General features: G+C 35.7%; 2 protein-coding genes across 3 annotated transcripts; one reads left to right on the top strand and one right to left on the bottom strand.

Moving 5' to 3' along the window:
• Positions 1-1,129: 1,129 nt before the first annotated feature.
• Positions 1,130-12,133, top strand: LOC128236971 (uncharacterized). 2 transcript variants are annotated; one of them, XM_052952130.1, is made up of 12 exons: positions 1,130-1,437; positions 3,791-3,901; positions 5,123-5,270; positions 5,819-6,030; positions 7,077-7,191; positions 7,321-7,392; positions 7,964-8,002; positions 8,353-8,407; positions 8,858-8,946; positions 9,377-9,429; positions 10,108-10,171; positions 10,600-12,133. In XM_052952130.1, the coding sequence occupies exons 3-9, from the start codon at positions 5,196-5,198 to the stop codon at positions 8,893-8,895; spliced, it is 606 nt and encodes a 201-aa protein (XP_052808090.1). In that variant the 5' UTR covers positions 1,130-1,437; positions 3,791-3,901; positions 5,123-5,195; the 3' UTR covers positions 8,896-8,946; positions 9,377-9,429; positions 10,108-10,171; positions 10,600-12,133. The 2 variants fall into 2 exon arrangements, with proteins under 2 accessions (XP_052808090.1, XP_052808089.1); XM_052952129.1 differs by having other exon boundaries at positions 8,858-8,951.
• A 4,634-nt stretch (positions 12,134-16,767) lies between these two features.
• LOC128239207 (2-succinylbenzoate--CoA ligase-like) lies at positions 16,768-19,988 on the bottom strand. Its single transcript, XM_052955740.1, has 3 exons — positions 19,744-19,988; positions 18,853-19,562; positions 16,768-17,695 (listed from the first exon to the last, which is right to left on the bottom strand). Exons 1-3 carry the CDS (start codon positions 19,970-19,972, stop codon positions 16,946-16,948), a joined length of 1,689 nt encoding a protein of 562 aa, XP_052811700.1. The 5' UTR covers positions 19,973-19,988; the 3' UTR covers positions 16,768-16,945.
• Between the last annotated feature and the right edge of the window lie 251 nt (positions 19,989-20,239).

Genomic DNA, 20,239 nt, shown 5'->3' with positions numbered 1-20,239 from the left:
CTATAGCTGTTTAAGAAATCTGATGCTGATTATTTTATTTATTTTTGAATTTGGTTATATGTTGTTATCGTATTATTTCTAAACTTTATTAGAGCCTTTGCATAACAATCATTTATTCTATAAAATTGCTTTTATAATAAATAACAATATTTTAGGGTATGAACCGAACAGTAGCCGTGCGTGTGTAATAAAACTGGCTAATCCGTTTATAATGTCCTTAACGAGGGACATTCGCTAATCTCTGACACGCGTTGTATAACGCATTTACACCTTTCATGGTATGACATTTTTGTGTATTGTCATAAACCTGTTATGAAGAGTTCCTTGACAAAATAAAATAATAATTAATAAACTTCTGAAATATTCGGAAGGCTATTTTACAAATGAAATATAACTTACACAATACAAGAATCTTTATTTAAAGTCGTCATGATCGGTGGAACTACAATGCTACTAATTTATAAAAAGTAACAAATCTCAGCTTATGATTAAAGTTCCACGAGTTCTATAACAACCAATTGTACAAGCCTGTGGTGTCTTTGCAATTGCTAATGCTGTGGAATTTTGTTTTAAGAATGGCTATGTAAATACAAATGTCAATTTCGTTGTAAGTGAAATGAGGGAATATCTAGTCAGCTGTCTAGAAAATAAAAAAATCCGTTTCATAAAGAAAATGAAAAGTCGCGATCCCTAAGACTGAGTTAACTTACAAATTTGATTTACATGTATTCATGCATTGTTTCTTATTGTATTACTATTATCAATAGTATACTTATAACTGAATTTAATATGAAAAAAACACACAATGTGTATGTTATTCACGACATTAATTTTAGTACATGTGCATATTTTATGTTTTTATCTTTGCCTTGATTTATTATTTGTTTTATTTATATAAAATATGAAATAAATGGTGACATAATTATCATCAAATATCTAATATTTTAATCAACTGTAATCTTTTGTAATCCTATTACCTCCCGCGGACATTAACACCTTCTCTATTTTGGAAAACAGAGACCGGAGGAGACCGGGACCGGATGAGACCGGGTCCGGGAAATAGTATCGCCCGGCTTATTATTTACGTCACTCGGGTTACTAAGAGTGAGTTCCCTTGATAACTCTTCAAATCGCGGAAAGCTCAATTCGTGGGTTTGTAAGCACAGAGACTTGAATGTATGATGCAGATCCCAACTGCTGCCCCTGGCTTACTTTTAATAGTTGCCTGTGGCCTCAGTTGGGTAAAATCAGTCTTGACCCTGAAAATAAAGAAAATACAACCATTAATGGGCTGCTTAACACGTCATGGAACACAATTCAACTATTAAACATGATTTGTCGACGATATTTCAACTTTCTATAAAACCTAAAAATCCACTAGGGTAATATAATTGACAAGAGAAGAAATTCTTCAAAACACAGTTCGTCACGAAACAGGTACATGTCCAGTTCAGACATGAATTTTATTGTAAATATACGAATCCTACCTAAGCGAATCACTGCGTTCTTCGCAAAGATTAATCATTTTTACATCGAAATGACACAACAATCTTACCGAATATTCCAAATTGAAGCAGAAATCCGATTTAAAATATACACACTATCGTCAAACGTTTGCCATACACAGGTCCTTTCGACTAATTCGACTACCGTTATGAGCATTTGAATTGATCCCGACAATACGATGATGCCATCGGGATCACTCAGGCGCTCATAAAAGCAGCAGAATTAGTCGAAAGGACCTGTGTATTGCGAACTTTTGGGGATAGTGTGTATATTGTTTACCTTTCCAATAAAACGAAAGTTGACTGACACAGACAACATTTAATGCCAAGGGGAACAACTCGATTAAATCGTAATAACTCGGCCACCTTCGACAAGCTTTGAGATAAACCTTGTTAATACAATCGTAAGAACTCGGCCATGGCCGAAATGTTCCAATTGTTTTAAAATTGTGCCCGGAAGCCTTGCAGGTGCCCTTCATGTATATATCAATATGTTTTGACAGAATTAAATGAAGAAAACCCGTCAAACTCATAATAAGAAGTTGGATATTTATTTTTTGTGTACGGAACTAATATAAAAAAACATTATCTGGTAATATTTCTTGTTTTTATGATATTTTATAGATGCAATATGCTTTAACCCGGAATCCCGATCGAAATAACTACCCACTTTTGATACTAAACAATTTGTACGTGAAGGATTCTAAAAAAATCAATCAACATACAATTATTTGGACTAGGGGGTGCCGGGACATTTAGCAGTTATTTTACCATCAGTTTGTCTCGGAAGAGTGGGGATTTTACTAGGGCTTGTGTGAAGCGAAAGTCGAAGTCCACACTCTTCCCCCGGCCTGCGAGCATGGGTGTGGTTACAATTGACTGGTGCATTATTTGGTCCTCTTAAACATGATTTTAATCAATTGGGCTTTCCTTATAAAATGTCCATTTTTTATGTAACATAAACTCAAGTTAAAATACAGATTCCTTATGCACTTGGCAATTGTATCCCCTCCCCCCCCTCAGTTCAGGGGAATAGCAGGATCTTTTGGTCCATCTAAATCTAGGTAAAATACCTGCCGTTCAGGTACAAACTGCTGTTAAAATGCCCCTCTACTCCTGGGACATCCTGTAATTTTAAACTGACCTTTCAATTTTGGCGAGAATCAGGATGAGGCGTCATCATTTTTAAATATCTCGTGAGATCTCATCAATCTCTGGAAAAGCTTGGCTGAAACGTGTATAAATTCAGTTAAAGGAAAAGATATTTCCTGGCACAAAGCCATGGTGCATTTCCCACTTTATTTTGGTTCGAAATTAAACCACTGCATTAACTTGGCACTTCTAAAAACATAAAACATTTACCCCGGTTTATCCTGGATCTGTTTGGGACGTGGTCACAATTGACTGTTGCATTTTGCATGCCATGGTGTACTAGATCTGTTACGACATAAATTGTTATAGGTAAATGGCCATATTTGGAAGTAAAAAAAATATTATTCATCCTTAAAGAATGAAATTAGGGTTGTAGGATATGCTTACAGGGGCCAAATTGCTGACAGTCTTTACTTTTGATATTCAGCTGGATCCATCAAGCATTCATTTTTTTGGAGGGAGCATTCTTGTGACTCGAACCCAATTTCCTACGATGGAGTTCCATTTATAACATTTTTATGCCCCCACAAAGTGGCGGCATATAGGGTTGCCCTTGTCCGTACGTACGTCTGTCTGTCTGTCTGTCTGTACGTACGTACGTCCCGAAGATTGTTTCCGATCTAATTCTTGAAAACTGTTTGTCCAATCCTCACCAAACTTTAAACACATGTTTGTGACCATAATATCTTGATCAAGTTCGATAGTCATGGAAATCGCTTTAGTCATTTAGGAGTTACGGCCCTTTTTTGCCAAAAAATACTTCAAAAATATATGTTTCCAATCTAATTCTTGAAAAGTATGTGTCCAATCCTCACCAAACTTTACATACATGATTGTGACCATAATATCTTGATCAAGTTCGATAGCCATGGAAATCGCTTTTGTCATTTAGGAGTTACGGCCCTTTATTTGCAAAAAAAGACTTGAGATTATCCTGAATAATCATTATGGCTTATTTTCTGTGACAAAAAATCGAAGTGGGGGCATCCGTGTCCTATGGACACATTTCTAGTTTATTCACATTTTTCTGTCAGGGCATAGGTTGTTTTTCCATGTGAGACTGACATGCATATGATCAGTGTTTTGGAGGCTGATTAAAAGTTAATAAAGTAACAACTGTTTTCATCTTTAAGGTTGATCACCCTTACGAAGAAAAGGGAAGGAAGCTTATCCAGCCTACCCACAAACGGAATTGCCCTGCGTTCATCATGCTGCGATATATCATCAAGTTTCCTGAATATAAGGTGAACACCTCTCTAGAGTCTGAGTGTATGAAATTGTCGCAAGAAAGAGCATTTACAACTGTGGGTTTTGTAGCTCTCTGAAAAAAATCACTGTCAACTGGTGCTCTTTTTTTTTAATGTTAAGCATTAGTCCAGATCTCTTCCATTGTGATGTCATGTAGCCAATCTTGAATCAGACATTAACGTTTTGATATGCTATAAGACATTAATACATTGCTATATGCATGATTGCGGGTTCAGGTTGCTATAAAGCATCTGCTAAATGCACTACTATGTATCGCAATCTTCTTTTTAAAAGTGAGGGTTTTTTTGTTAAATTATCTGGGAGGCATGTATTTCATTTTTATACGCCCATCTTACGATGGCCATATTATGGGAACACCCATGGCGGGCGGGCGGGCGGCTCCACAATGTTGTCCGCTCTCTAACTTGAACATTTCTCATCCAATTTCCACCAAACTTCATGAAAGTGTTTGTTGGTGAAATATCTAGGTCAAGTTCGATAACCAGCCAAATCGCTTTAGGCACTCCAGAGTTATGGCCCCCTGAATTTGTCAAAATTGGCCATTTTAGCTTTGTCCGCTCTCTAACTTAATCATTTCTCATCCAATTTCCACTTAACGTCATGAAAGTGTTTGTTGGTGAAATATCTCGGTCAAGTTCACTAACCAGCCAAATCGCTTTAGGCACTCCAGAGTTATGGCCCCCTGAATTTATCAAAATTGGCCATTTTAGCTTTGTCTACTCTCAAACTTGAACAGTTTTTATCCGAATTTCACCAAACTTGCTACTATAAATGTTTGTTGGTATATATTCTTGGCAAAGTTCTATAACCAGCCAGGCTCTTCAGGATTATGGCCCTTGAATTGGTCAAAATTTGCCATTTTTGCTTTGTCCACTCTAATTTGAACAATTCTCATCTGACCTTCACCAAACTTGCTGAAAATGTTTGTAGCTATAAAATCTTTACCAAGAATGTTTGCTTAGAATCCAAGAAATTATTGATGGGCGTATTTTGTGAGTGTCACTCTTGTTCATCTTAAAATTGTGTCGCTACACAAAAGCTTGGTCTGCATACATGTATATATAGATGTATATATATATACTTTGTCTTTCAAGAGTTATGGTGATGATTGTTGAAATTTTACTACTCCTGTGTCCAGGCCTTGTCTGGGGAATTCATCACTTTTGTGATAGCTTAAGTTTACGGAATGATTTCAGATACACTCTTGATTCCAACTACCAACGTAGAACACAAATTTATCGGCTGAAAAGTGACCTACAGAACAAAGTCATGCCTGTGTTGGAACATCGGGTGTATTGCTCTACCCCAGAAAGTGCTGAACACAAATACCATGTGAGGGGAGAGGTATGATCATTTTTAAAAAGTTTTTTTCAATTTGTTGACAATTTTAAGTTAACTTGAGATTAAGAAAAAAACACTAGGAACAGAATGAAAATGAAAATACAGTTACTTCTTTTATTAAAAATGACTTCCTTTTTCACATGTACCCTTTTTTTTCCATTTTTTTGATAGGAAATGCAGCTAGTGTTAAGATAATCCACCTTCTCTTATTTTTTAAGCTTGTTTTCTCTGTAGCCATCGTCTGATGTCTTACCTAATAGGGTTTAAAAGTCACTGATAATTATTTACAGTTTGATGATGGTTTCAGCCGTTATAGGAATCACCTTAAAGCAGTGTACATAAATTTAAAAAAAGGTTATTTTGTCATTGATCATTTTTAGATATTTAAATCATTATATGGACCAAATAAGTATTGTTTGGTAATTTTTAACTAGTTTTGTTTAATCTCTGTTGACATGTTATGATGATGGTGACATTCATTGAGTGGAGCCAAGGGAATTACATGATGAACTCTGAATTGACTTTTTCTTTTTGATTCCTTCTTTTTTCAGTTTGGATCGACATTTCAGCCATTGGACAAAGTCATTATCAACAGAATCAAAGCTCTTGTTGCAGAAGGAATTCGAAGCGTGTCAGAGATGAAGAGACATCTTCGAATTTTCGCCAAGCAAAATTTTCCTGGGGTATCAGAGCTGAGCAATCGGTATTTCCTTTCAAACAAGGACATCAGGAACCATATGTCAGCAACTTTGAGACTTGACAAGTGAGTAACAGGTTACCGTATTTTCTCGACTATAAGGCGATTCGCTTATAAGACGGCCCCCTAACTTTGCCCATGAAATCTGGTGCTTTTTGTTTCGACTCGCTTATAAGACGGGGTCAATTTTTAAGCAAATCTAAAATGCTAAAATTCTTCCTAATGTGTAAAAATGTTCAAGCTCAACGGACAATTATCGACTTTCGCGGTAACTGTTTTTGTTTTACTCAAAGAAAATGGCGGTCAACTGTGAGCTCTCTATTTGGAGGTACATGTAGGTTAAAAATGAGTACATAAGTTTGCAGGACAGGTCGTTACTTATCGAAATTGTAATAATTAATCATTAACAACATATGTTTGTTTTAGTTTATTTTTTTATTGAAGACACCAATGAAGTTCTTCGGCAAAATTAATGGCTTCAATAACATAACTGCGAAAAGCCGAGTCATGAATAGGTGTTTGTTTAGCAATAATGCTTTAGGCAATATTGTCCCTTGATTGGCGACGAACATAAAGGATTCATATTCGCATTGTCATTTGTTTGCTTAATCAAATTGACAGTTAGGTACCTACATCATATTAAGATTCCAATTTATTGATTTGATATATCTGTGAAACTAATTACTAGTATACTGACACGCGCCATGAGAAAAAATGCAGATATAACGGTACACTGTGTGACGTCAGAGCACGCGCGGTGAAGAGATTTCGTGTTGTTGTTTACTTAATTGCCCCATACTTATATCAGCAGACGATATACTGGATAGACGAATACCCTATGTAAAATTTTACTGATTTTGACTTGAATCTTTTTTTAATATTTTATCGACTCGCTTATAAGACGGGTCCCCTACTTTGGGGGTAAAAATCGGGACCCAATTTCCCCGTCTTATAGTCGAGAAAATACGGTATACCAATTTATCAGATATTAATATTATAAAAAGCATAGCAACTTGAGTGATGCTCCATTTTAAGCCTTTGAATTTTGCTTTTGAATACTGATTTAGGATTTATATAATTGTATTTCAATTACAGTATGGTAATATTTACAGACAATACTGGGAGTGTGATAAATGTGGTTTGAGGTTACATCCTGGGTGCATTGGCCGTGATCCAGATGAAACACCTGCAGATAGCTCCACCACCTTCTGGTGTGAAGCATGTCTGGTAATGATACACAGTGGAATTATTTGTGTTTCAGCTTTGAATTTAAAATAAGTTCATAAAACACATAGTGTTGCATCTTCACAGAGGTTGATAGTTCTATTTTAAGAAGGAATTACTGTTCTTCTTCAGACTGCAGTCGTCAAGGTCTGGCCTGTGGACAACTTTAAGGAGTTTATCGAATCAGGTGGAGTCAGTGATGATGTAAGTACTATATCTTTGCCTATTACTGAATTGTTGAGCACAACTATAAGTGTATATTATCTGTAAAGTCTTTTGAAAAAGATGTTGCGAATTTGAGAACTGAGAGTTGTCAATGGTAAGGGTGTTTGCCTCTCACTAAAAGGGTTGTGGGTTTGAGCCCTCACCATTGTAACTTTCCTAACTCACAGATCTGCCTGAGAAACATACCTTAGTAGAATTGTATCAGCTTTGAGCGGTCTTTTTAATGCAGCAATAATGAATTAGTAAAAAACAAAAAACAGACTAATGGTTTCTGTTTAATGCTGTCTTAACAATTGAGAAAAATAAGTATAAACCAACACTGCTTCAATGTTGAAGAAATTCAGGCAGATGTATGTTGAATTGCCAGGCTTTTAATAAGTTAATGTTTATGGTGTGTATCTTTAACCTTTCACTGTTAAATTACTCTTTGTACACTTGTTTTTAACAATGTATCCACTGTGTAAAGTGCAACCTGAATCTTTCTACAAAGGAGAAGTTGCCTCAAAGTAGAGCCATATTGGACCATCTTAGCCCTATTGTTATCTTTCAGGAGGGGTACATCATAGATGCAACTGTTATTCTGTCACTGGTAAGGTTTTTTTGGTAAAACAGTGAAAGAAGTGGAAAATAATGTTGGTTTGATTGGGTGTTTTATGATGGGCCTGATTATTGTCTTTATAAACCATGAGTATGTATTATAAGTAAACAACTACCAAAATGACTCACCAATTAACTATTGTTAATATATTATTTTTAAGATTAATATACTTAAGTTAAAAAGTGTGTTTTGTTTCACTAATATTTCACGGAAATGTCATGCAGGGAGACAACATGAGGTTTGCGCTGTATATAACAATAAATATTAATAAGGCATTATACCAGTAGAGTATCTATGTACATGTTTGCATATGTAATGCTCAATCATTTGTTATATTTCAGATGCATGCTGGGTACAGTCGTTGTTGGCTGATAATCCATGCACAGGGGAAAAAAGGTTAATTTAAACAATTGAGTAGCAGTAGCTTTGGTTTGGCAAATAGTTTGTCCAAGGATAGATCAGTAAAATACAAGGATCAATGGTTGTCTGTAATTACATAACAAAAATATGATAAGACTAATAGGCAGCTTAAGAGTCATTATGATAATGGAGAATGCGTCAACAAAATTATTAAGATTAATGGTAGTTAGCCATAATTATCTTACAAAATAAGGCAAGTTTAACTAAATTGGTTTTTATCTTTACAGTTCATAAGTTATATAAGTTTTAACACATTTGGATGAATATAATAATATTGTGGTGCAGAGTTTGCATACAGTCTGATCATCAATGCTACAATGTTTTTTTTTATCACATAGCAGTAGCTGTCAAGTTTTTATATAATCAGTCATGGATATGCAGACATATTTCTTTACCTTTCTTAATACATAGATATTTCATTTATAGTCAAACTCGATGGCTGCAAAGACATGAGGCATTCCTGAGGTGTAGAAATCTTCCTTACAGTCGATATTATGGAGCAAATGTGTTCTCAGGTGATGTAAGTAGTAAACCATGTTTTTTCTTTAAATATCCTTATTGCCTCTATAAAAGGTGCACACAAAACAATTTCATTGTAAGTCGCTTCTTAAAATCTTGCAGTCATGTCTTCAGAAATGATTCACATTTTGAGCACATGGGCAAAAGAAGAATAAATATTTACTAAATATTTGTCCTTTTGATTTTTCTGTGTTTTTGTATTTAACAATTGTATGACATATTATACAAAGTTGATTATAGTAACAGCATTATTTTACCAAGATTTACAGTTGAAGGTCACTGTGACAATGAACAATGAACAAGTCAAAAGTCAGAACAGGATATAATTATGTTTTGCAAAGGTTTTCTTATGAACCAGAGACTATGTTATAAGTTTCAATCTCTGAATTATATATGTCCGATAAATCGATGTCAATTTCTTTACAGGCACAGATAATTTTAAGAAGAAACCTTGACAGAATTTTCCTGAAGAAAAAGTAGTAAGCAAGATTTTTTTTTCAAACAGCTTAGTAGTAAAGTCACTGTTGAGCCATCTTATTTTTAGCTCGACTATTCGAAAAATATGAAGAGCTATACTACTCACCCAAGCGTCGGCATCACACCTTGATTAAGGTTTTGCTCACACACATAGGTTAATATCTCAGCAACTACTTGAGGTATTGCATTGAGACTTGATACAATGTAGCTCAACAATCCAACCTACTGAATTAACCAAGAAAGATAACTCTAGTTTACATTTAATGTAAATAATTGCCCTTTATTATATAGTCGACTAAGATATACTAATCTATATTCTGATTGACTGACAATACATTTGTTAAAGTATGAAAACTTGTCAAAGTTGAATTGAAATTACTTTTATCAAACCTTATCTGGTGACTGATGGTTTTGTCTATTAAACACATCAATTTATGTCACTGTCATTGCAAACAAGGAGTTTGCAAACTTGTTTAATGAGGAGTTTGGGTAAGCTTACTCAAATATGATATACTTTTGTAAATGAGAGGTTAATTAAGCTCATAGAAACTTGGTTTGAGATGTTAGATAAACAAATTGTGAAATCGGCTATAAGATCAAATGATCAAAAATGCAAGTTAGTCCTCCTCTTTCAAATGATTTGTCTGGCTGAAATTAATGTTGATTACACTTCCTGACAGATTGGCAGAGTGTTAGGTGTCAAAGGTGTTGCAGAAGGAAGCAATGATTGCCATTCTGCAAATGGTAAGAGTAATGTTGTTTAGTTATTCAAAAACTGCATAGGAATTACCATAATGATTTGTTGCTTGGAGCGTTTGTGATGTGTTCTGGGATCACAAATGATGGTCCGAATAAAAAGTAGTTTTTACTTGTTTATTGACACCATAATTCTGTTAAGATTAATAACCAGCCAAATTGCAACATGCACCTTTTTACTTCTTTCGCTTTGTCTTCGATCCAACTCAAATACTCATTAATTTTTTAAAAATGTCTTTGGTTATAAAGGATCCAAAGGAATGATCTCTATGAATATTCTAGATCATTTAGGTCTGACGTATGTTAAATGTTTAGTAAGGTTGTGTCTATATAACATCCAATATCATATGTTATAGTATTGGTGTGAAGAAGTCAGACATTTCCATTCATCAATGTTAAGCACTTCTCAATTTCAGCACTCTGCTGTCGGTTATCAGGAGGCGGATTCAAGACTGAAGGAGGCAGAGAGTACCAGTAACAGGGCAATGTTGGCTGGGTTAGTTCCAAGACATTGTAAATGAGGCCATGGAGTGTGATGGCAATACTTAATATTTTATCACAATCTTAAGTGATTATATTGTTGACAACAGACAGCCATTAAGATATAATTCATTGTAATTGTGCACAACTATGTACCAAGTATTTTATATCAGGATAAACGACGGGGAAATACCGGATTAAATTTTAGCATTTGAACACATGTGTCATAGCAAAACTTCTCAGTTATATGGCATTTTCTGATTTGTCATTGTATAGTTGATGAGACCATAAGTAATAAAATACACTGTTAAATTTCCCACTGAAAGTAAGGTATGAATGTGTCTATTAATGTGTCACCAGTAAAACTTGCTTTGTAGACATCCACATCACCTGTGATAGTTTGTTCACTTATGACTCATGTACAGGTATTCAAGTATATATGCTTGGATGAAAAAGATGAATAAATACATGCTTTTAATATTTTGTCTGTGTGTGCTATTTTTTCTATGGCAATGAACTTCTATATAACTTTACTAGTCCAATCTAAAATTTGCTTATTTCATTTTTCGTGGTAACTGCTGAAATAAGGTTTAATTTTACCTAATGATTGGTCAAAAGTACATGCTCAATTAAACAGACATTTACTGAAAAAACAACTTTCATGAAGTATGCTTTTTAAGCTGCTGTGTTCATATTTTGGCAATTATTCAAGTAAGGAACACTTTTAAATTATACTGATTAGTAAGAACATGATAGATTAATTATGTTGTACATGCAAAGTTAAAAGAATATTTGTAAAATTTGCTAGGATAACCTGGCCTTCATGTCATATGTTAGAACTCCATTGTATTTAAAATCTCTATTTTATTCATACTGTTGTGAATACATTATCAGATTGTGTCTTGTGTAAATCATTAGAGAATGACGGCAAAAAAGATATTAAGTTCAACTTAAAATATTTGAGAACCTTTGATAATTAAATGAGTAACTGAGATATCAGTAATGTGCCTGAAAATATTACAGATGTTTATTGACTCTGCGGCCTTCACACTTGTATCCATGATTGTATTGCTTCTATACAAACGTGTATGGTAGGTATAATCAATTCACGTCTGTTTAAAATTTCCACTCAATTTCAATGGAAGCAGTACTATTTTCCCATATCGATTTTTTGTTTACATTGTTATATGGAGCTTGTAATCAAATGCGATACATTGATATGTAAGAAAACGTTTATTTACATGTATTTGTAAGGATAACTCTTGTGAAGATTATATTGAACTCGTTAAGGTTGTGAATTATTTCCTCTTCATAAGAGTGCATATTTTAACATGCATGTCTAAGAATATATTTTATTGCAATATGAATGTATGTAAATGGTCATTCAGTATGTGTACCAAGAAGAAGAACTATTTTATATTCTATACTTGTTTCTAAACGTTATAGAAATGCTTATTGATAAATAAACATGTTCACTCGTTTTTATTTCTTTCTGATGCAAGGAGGAGACTGATTGGGTCACTAATCACCAACGTTCTAGTACTTGTCAGTAAGCAAGCGCAGCTGTGCTCTGGATAGGGGTTGAGGGATCCCTATGTGCTAGGTATACAGTTTGACAGAGACCGTGTTTTACTAGATGCCTAGTATATGGGTTTACAGGGAGACGCGGGAAGTATTCTTAAGGAGCATCCGCTATATTGCCATTCCTATAGGCCTAGTATATGCGTTTACAGAGAGACGCGGGCAGTATTCCTAAGGAACATCCAGTATATTGCGATTCCTAGATGCCTAGTATATGGGTTTACAGGGAGACGCGGGAAGTATTCCTAAGGAACATCCGATATACTGTGATTCCTAGATGCCTAGTATATGGGTTGACAGAGAGACGCGGGGAGTATTCTTAGGGAACAGTCGATATATTGCGATCCTTATATGCCTAGTATATGGGTTGACAGTAAGATGCGGTAAGTATTCCTAAGGAACATCCAGTATATTGCGATTCCTAGATGCCTAGTATATGGGTTTACAGGGAGACGCGGGAAGTATTCCTAAGGAACATCCAGTATATTGCGATCCTTATATGCCTAGTATATGGGTTGACAGAGAGATGCGGGGAGTATTGCGATCCCTATATGCCTAGTATATGGGTTGACAGAGAGACGCGGGAAGTATTCCTAAGGAACATCCAGTATATTGCGATCCTTGTATGCCTAGTATATGGGTTGACAGAGAGATGCGGGAAATATTCTTAGGGAACATCCGGTATATTGCGATCCCTATATACTCAGTGTATTGGTTTGTGGGGAGTATTCTTAAGGAACATCCAGTATATTGCGATCCTTATATGCCTAGTTTATGGGTTGACAGAGAGACGCGGGGAGTATTCTTAGGGAACATCCGATATATTGCGATTCCTATATGCCTAGTATATGGGTTTACAGAGAGATGCGGGGAGTATTCTTAAGGAACATCCGGTATATTGCGATTCCTATATGCCTAGTATATGGGATTACAGAGAGACGCGGGGAGTATTCTTAGGGAACATCCGATATATTGCGATTACTATATGCCTAGTATATGTGTTTACATGGAGACGCGGGGAGTATTCCTAAGGAACATCCGATATATTGCGATTCCTATATGCCTAGTATATGGGTTTACAGAAAGACGCGGGGAGTATTCTTAAGGAACATCCGATATATTGTGATTCCTATATGCCTAGTATATGGGTTTACAGAGATATGCGGGGACTATTCTTAGGGAACATCCGATATATTGTGATTCCGATATGCCTAGTATATGGGTTTACAGGGAGACGCGGGAAGTATTCCTAAGGAACATCCGATATTTTGCCATTACGATATGCCTAGTATATGGGTTTACAGAGAGACGCGGGAAGTATTCTTAAGGAACATCCGATATATTGCCATTACGATATGCCTAGTATATGGGTTTACAGGGAGACGCGGGAAGTATTCTTAAGGAACATCCGATATATTGCCATTACGATATGCCTAGTATATGCGTTTAAAGAGAGACGCGGGAAGTATTCCTAAGGAACATCCGGTATATTGCGATCCTTATATGCCTAGTATATGGGTTTACAGGGAGACGCGGGAAGTATTCCTAAGGAACATCCGGTAAATCGCGATCCCTATATGCCTAGTATATGGGTTGACAGAGAGACGCGGGAAGTATTCTTAAGGAACATCCGATATATTGCGATCCCTATATGCTCAGTGTATTGGTTTACAGGGAGATGCGGGGAGTATTCTTAGGGAACATCCGATATATTGCGATCCCTATATGCTAAGTGTATGGGTTTACAGAGAGATGCGGGGAGTTCTTAAGGAACAACCGGTATATTGCGATCCCTATATGCCTAGTATATGGGTTGACATAGACGCGGGGAGTATTCTTAGAGAACATCCGATATATTGCGATCCTTATATGCCTAGTATATGGGTTTACAGAGAGACGCGCGAAGTATTCTTAGAAAACATCTGATATATTGCGATCCCTATATGCTCAGTGTATTGGTTTACAGGGAGATAGTATTACTCTATCCAATTTAAGTTTGTATTTTCTGATGTCGATTTGCTAACCTAGATATTTGTGACATAAACTCCCGTTTTAAAGTGTACTCTCTATGTATCGGTCAGCACTTATTGCTTTAATTTTCTGTGTGTATAAGTTACGTAAGGGAGATTATGCATGAAAACATGACTTAATAAATTTAACCGACTTAGTGTTATCAGCTTTGAAATTCACCCGAGCGCATATCGAAACGACCTGTCAATCACTACAAGGCGGGACAATGCGATAGCGTTGACACTGAAATTACTGTCTGCATATGCAAACAGTAGGCGTGGCTATTTGCGCATGCGCAGATAGAGCAATTGACTTAATCATGAATAGTCGTCTTGTGCAATAATTAATTATTCCGGAGAAGAAACTAAACATTTTAAAAATCTAGCGCCCCTGATTGGCTGAACACGTAGGGCAAACACTAAATGAACATAGAACAAGCAGTTTAATAAACTTATTTTGCATAATGTTCACACTACGTTATATTCATTAGGTTGATAGGTAACCCCTTTCATGGCAATATTTGCAAACTCCTGAATTTATGGCCAAAATTAGGAGTAGGCTATTACAACAAAAGAATGAGGCATGATGAATGAATGTTAGAGACACTCAATATCGAATGACTTACAAAGGACATCGAAATCCAAAACAAATTTGTTATTAATCAACACCATTGATTCGTTTTAGCTTTTTATATTTAATGCATTACATATTTTTCATATTTTTTGTGTTTGTCTATAATTAATTATCACAAAATGACCCAAAACAGTATTATGCTCACATGTATGCCTCATAATCATATGACTTTACCTAAAAGACGTGCCGTCATTAAATTGTTAATGACGACTTTGGCATAACTTGCTATTCATATTGTTTATAATATGTACTGATGAAGGCATTATGCCGAACCTTTTAAAATGAATAAACTTTAAGTGTTAGTGCGATTTCATTATTAGCAATAGTAAGCAAATTCACATTTAAAACGGACATTAAACTGCACAAACACAACCTACTTGCTATGAATGTTTTTTAAGAACCATTACAGTTCTAGTGATACAAGAACCATCATAACCAATATGCTATAATAAGTAGCGTAAGTGGTTTAATCTACCTCATATTAAGTTGGAAAATGTATTCAAGTTCTATGACTTAGAGTGCATAGCTTGATTTGCTTATTTCATTACGGTAAATTTAATATAATATTTGATTTTACTAAATAAAGAATAGTATATCGTGATTATCATAATACTGTCCTTCTAAAATAAACAACTCATTATAATACATAACTACTACACAAATAATACCATGACAAAAATAATGAGCATATCTAAAAGAGATTAGCTCATATTTTTGCACGTTTGTTTGTATGACGAAAAAGCGTGGCATGTTAAAACGCGCAATTTTACTCATATGCAACACGTTTATTTGGTTTCAATTAAAATAAAGCAATTTAAAATCCTGTCTTCCTACTATTGAAAAAGTCAATACTCTGAGATAACTAGCGCTAAGATGAGCTATACTTGATATCATAAAGATTAGAAGGTTCATTTACGACAATAATTATTTATCCAGTAAACACTTCCAAGTAAACATCGTCCAGTAAACACTGTGTCCCTGTGAACACTTCCAAGTAAACATTGCCCAGTAAACACTGTGTCCCTGTGAACAGTTCCAAGTAAACATTACCCAGTAAATACTGATTTCCAGGATTTATTCTACCTTTATTAGCTCCTTATTTATTAAATGTTTGGTTAAAAATTGAGTTTTGTTATTTGGAAGTCAAAAAAGCCAACCGGCGTTATAAGGCTGACCATCAAGAGAATCAATTAGTTTATTCTATAGACATGATAGGAGGAACTGATAGTATGTAAATCATTGCATATCCTAAGAAATACTCATTTCCGATATATCGAAAAAACATCGTGCGTATAATTTCGAAGTGATTTCGCACTAAGATGATGAAAAGTATTCTGTTTTTAATAGGGTTCGATCCACGCCGGTAATGTCAAGAAAAAAATAGAAATCAGCCAGCTAGTCCACATGGCCACCGAGACTTTAACATAAGTTGTTGATTTATTGACATTTTAAGGATACATTGATGACATCACGTGCTAATGTCAATCAACCAATCACTCAACACCAAGGCCGTAATTAATTTGCAATCGCGTTATAAACGCAAATGAAATTTGTGGTCTTTAAAGACGATATTTGAGCAAATATCAACATTTGCTGAAGGATTCCAGCTTTTTGTATTTTTGGTTTAACACTCCTTATGATTTGTCACACTTTAATTCGTAATTCAAAAAGAGCATTTACAAACCATGAGCGAGTCATTTTAAAAATAAAAGGTCAGGTGAACTATTTTACTTGGGACATAACGCAATGCATGGACATTCACAAAAACGACTACTTGTATATGTGTCGACGCCATTTTTGTCCATGATAACATATTTTTAAAGGGCAGAAATCCTTTCCGAGCACCTTGTAACGCATCTAGAACACAATTATCTGTTTATTCTTTATTATTGCCAAATTACAACAGCTCAGCTTATAACAGCTCAAGACTAATTGTTGATTTTCATAGAAAACTTAGTTTCAATCAAAATGCTTAAATTAAACCATTACACCATGTTATACAATAATTTCAGGTTAGTCTCATAGCAGCTTGCCTCAAATGAGATGGCTTCACTGTTTTCAGTTCTTTCCGAATTTCTCCTCTGCAAATGCACTTAGCTCTCGTCTTGATACCTTTCCCGAAGATGTTTCTGGAAAAGTATCCATGAAGACATAAAATTTTGGAAGGACCGTAAAAAGTCCCGGCTTGTCGTTATGGAAGTCCGTGCAAAACGTTCGAAGATCATCTTCGCTGAGCGTACTTCCTGGTTGTTTTATGACGCATGCGCACAGAACTTGGTAGTAAACTTCGTCAGACACCGGAACAACTATTGCAATGTCTACTCCAATGCATGTGTTAAGAACTCTTTCGAGGATTTCTGGTGTAACATTCATCCCGCCAGAAATTATCATGTTTGATTTTCGACCAAGTACAAACAGTTCGCCGTCTTCTGTTAATTTTCCAAAGTCATCAGTCTTGAACCAACCGTCGGGTGTTTTGGCTGCAATCGTTTTCGCCTCGTCGTTGAAATAACACTTGAACAGGAAATGCGATTTCAAGTAAATTTCTCCCATCGTACCAATAGGCACAGTAACGCCCTCGTCGTCGACAATCTTAAGCGCAACTCCGGAAACTATTTTCCCACTGGAAAATTCAGTGAAGTTGTTTTTGTCTTCAATGATTCCCATTGCTACAAGGCCAAAGTCAGTACCACCGTAGACACATACAAGGTTTTTACAAATTACACCTACACATTCGGCGACATGCTTCGTAAGAGGCTGCCCTCCTGTCAGCAAATTCTTTATCGGCCATTCTGCTGGTAACCTTTCCTGAAAGTGAATGCAAATATTATTTAAAGGACTTTTGATACTCATTCGGTCGCCCCCCGTTCGCCATTAGTGTTTTATGTTAGTTTTTTTTCGAGAGCATTGAATAAAGTAATGTAATAATGAACTACATTCTTGTTAGTTAATAAAGTAGAACCCCGTTGGCTCGTAATCGCTTGGCTCGATTTCTTCATTGGCTTGAAATGGATGTAAAGGATCAATTTCATTAAACTGAAGGTAAGCATTTCCTCTTGACTCGACCTTTCTGAGACTCGATGTATTTTCAACGGTCCCTGTGCATTCGAGCCAAAGGGGTTGAAGTTTTATTTAAAGTTTGCCATTTTTGCATAAACTCAAACATATTGACCAAACTTGAATAATTAATTTAATACGTGAACTATAAATTGCCTAAAATGTTATTCGTATTGCAGTCGAAACCCGTTTGCTCGATTTCCCAGGGACCGGTCAGAATACTACGAACCTTGATACTAGCGAGACAAGCGGGAATGCTTACATAGAGTGAAATAACATCGGTCATTTACATCCGATTCGAGGCAAAGAGGAATTCGAGCCAAGCGATATTTTGATCTGACCCATATTAGGACATGTACTTGACTGCATAAATACAACTTCCCTATTTCTATTGAGGAAAAGTTCGAACATCATTTTGGATTGAGAGTTGGATAAAAGTTGCGCCTTTATTAATTCAGTGAAATATTTTGATAAGTAGTCAACAAAAACAACATTTTTATTGATAAGTCTGAAAATCTACCGAGTAAACGGACAATGCAAAGTAATGCACTGTTTTATAGAACTCTCTATAAAACGTGGAGCGCAACAGTTAATGCCAAAATGACAATGATTCTAAATGAGAAAATTAAAATAAGGCCTCGTTTTCCCGAAAATGTAATTTTTGAAATGAGGTGGGATTTTTTATAATTTTGCCTAGGTTATTCGAAAGTAGTGTCAGTGGTAGTTTAAGACAGTTTTCTTTCGATTTTTACAGCGTATTAAAACAATGGCAGATATTCAAACTGAATTTTAAATCTATATCTGTGCATTTTCAATGATTCTTTTAAGTAAAATCCAGTGTGTAGAAAACCTAAATAATTTAAGCAGGCTGATACGTATAAAAAGTTAAAACGCAATTTTTCTTGTACCTTTTTCAAAACCATTTCGTGCACAAACGGTGGAAGAGAAATCATCACCGTACATCCTTCTGTTTTAATTGCAGTGGTTATAACAGCAAAACGATCAGATGGCATCTGTGCGAACTCGGGAAGGGTTACACGTTTTTGACCAAAAAGACAATTAAAAGGAAATCCGCCTCCCCAAGTGAAAGGTCGATCATTATAAGCAGTCTCTTTATCATCTGTGGCTAACGTTGGAAAATGCCTGTACCTTACTACAGCCTTTTGTGTCTGTGCGACAAGTTTTGGCACACCAGTGCTGCCAGACGTTTGGAAAAGAAATGCTAAAGCATCTTCTGTAACGTCGGTAATTTCAACATCGCAGTCAGTACTCAGTAAATCTGTTATTTTCTTTACGCCAGTCATGACAGACGTTCCAACTTCATGTCCCAGAAGGTAACGTAAATATGGCATATTTGAACAGATAACGGAACCATCGTCAGAATACGACTCGACTAGCTGTTGGATGACATTCCACTTTTCGTTGTCAACACCTGGGTCAATGCACAAAAGCGCGCATGTTTGCAATCGTTTCATCATGGCGATGACGTCACTTCCGTCTTTATATGTGAAAGCAATGCCGACTGGAACAAGGCCGGCAATCATACATCCGTAAACGAAATAAAGCCATTCTGGACAGCTGCGAAGATTGATTCCAACCACTTCTCCTTGTTTTAGACCTGGTAAAACTATGTTAATTAATACAATTTCGTACATTCATGTTTTACTAAACCCCATTATACTTTTTATACTACAGTTTGAAAATAAAATATATCTATGCATTTATAGACTTAGTTTAGAGTAAAATACATCAAAGTTCAACAAAATCATCGAACATGACGCATACATATCTTGACTTACCTAGGTGAATCAATGAACGAGCGACCTTGAAGGCATTTTCGTACAGTCCATCAAATGTAACAGCCTGCCTTTCCGTATCTCCAACAGCGGCAAAAACCACGGCTTCCTGTCCATGCTTAGCTTTGGCATAGAACTCAAGTAAGTCCTTTACATTTCTTATATCATGGTCTTCATCATCTTTTAATTCATTCGAATTGTCAATGTAGCTTTCCCTTAGCTGTCCTGCCATGTTTGACTACAGATGACACAAACCTAATACTCTTATATTTATCTATATATGTGAAGGTATAACGTATCGCAACCCCGAGACGCCGACTACACTTTATGCATAGCCACGGCCTTATCACACCTACTTATTAAACATATCACGCCATCACAGCCATGTTTTCATTGCCAAACCTAACGCAACGACCTTTCTGGCAATAAATGTGGGATGTTTGTAACACATTAGCTATAGCTAATCAGTGTAGGGAGTATAATGTTGTTATTTCATGAT

Source organism: Mya arenaria, chromosome 6 (assembly GCF_026914265.1).
Source record: "Mya arenaria isolate MELC-2E11 chromosome 6, ASM2691426v1".
NCBI classification, from domain to species: domain Eukaryota; kingdom Metazoa; phylum Mollusca; class Bivalvia; order Myida; family Myidae; genus Mya; species Mya arenaria.
Note: the sequence above shows the minus strand (reverse complement) of the source record. Positions and strands in the feature narration are given on the sequence as shown.

Excerpts from the sequence above, each read along its gene's own strand:
- LOC128239207 (XM_052955740.1), bottom strand. The coding sequence starts at position 19,972 with ATGGCAGGACAGCTAAGGGAAAGCTACATTGACAATTCGAATGAATTA. Across the intron at positions 19,563-19,743 it reads TCGTTCATTGATTCACCTAG|GTCTAAAACAAGGAGAAGTG; the intron begins GTAAGTCAAGAT and ends TAGTTTTACCAG. Across the intron at positions 17,696-18,852 it reads ACGAAATGGTTTTGAAAAAG|GAAAGGTTACCAGCAGAATG; the intron begins GTACAAGAAAAA and ends ATTCACTTTCAG.
- LOC128236971 (XM_052952130.1), top strand. The coding sequence starts at position 5,196 with ATGCCTGTGTTGGAACATCGGGTGTATTGCTCTACCCCAGAAAGTGCT. Across the intron at positions 5,271-5,818 it reads AATACCATGTGAGGGGAGAG|TTTGGATCGACATTTCAGCC; the intron begins GTATGATCATTT and ends TTCTTTTTTCAG. Across the intron at positions 7,192-7,320 it reads TCTGGTGTGAAGCATGTCTG|ACTGCAGTCGTCAAGGTCTG; the intron begins GTAATGATACAC and ends GTTCTTCTTCAG.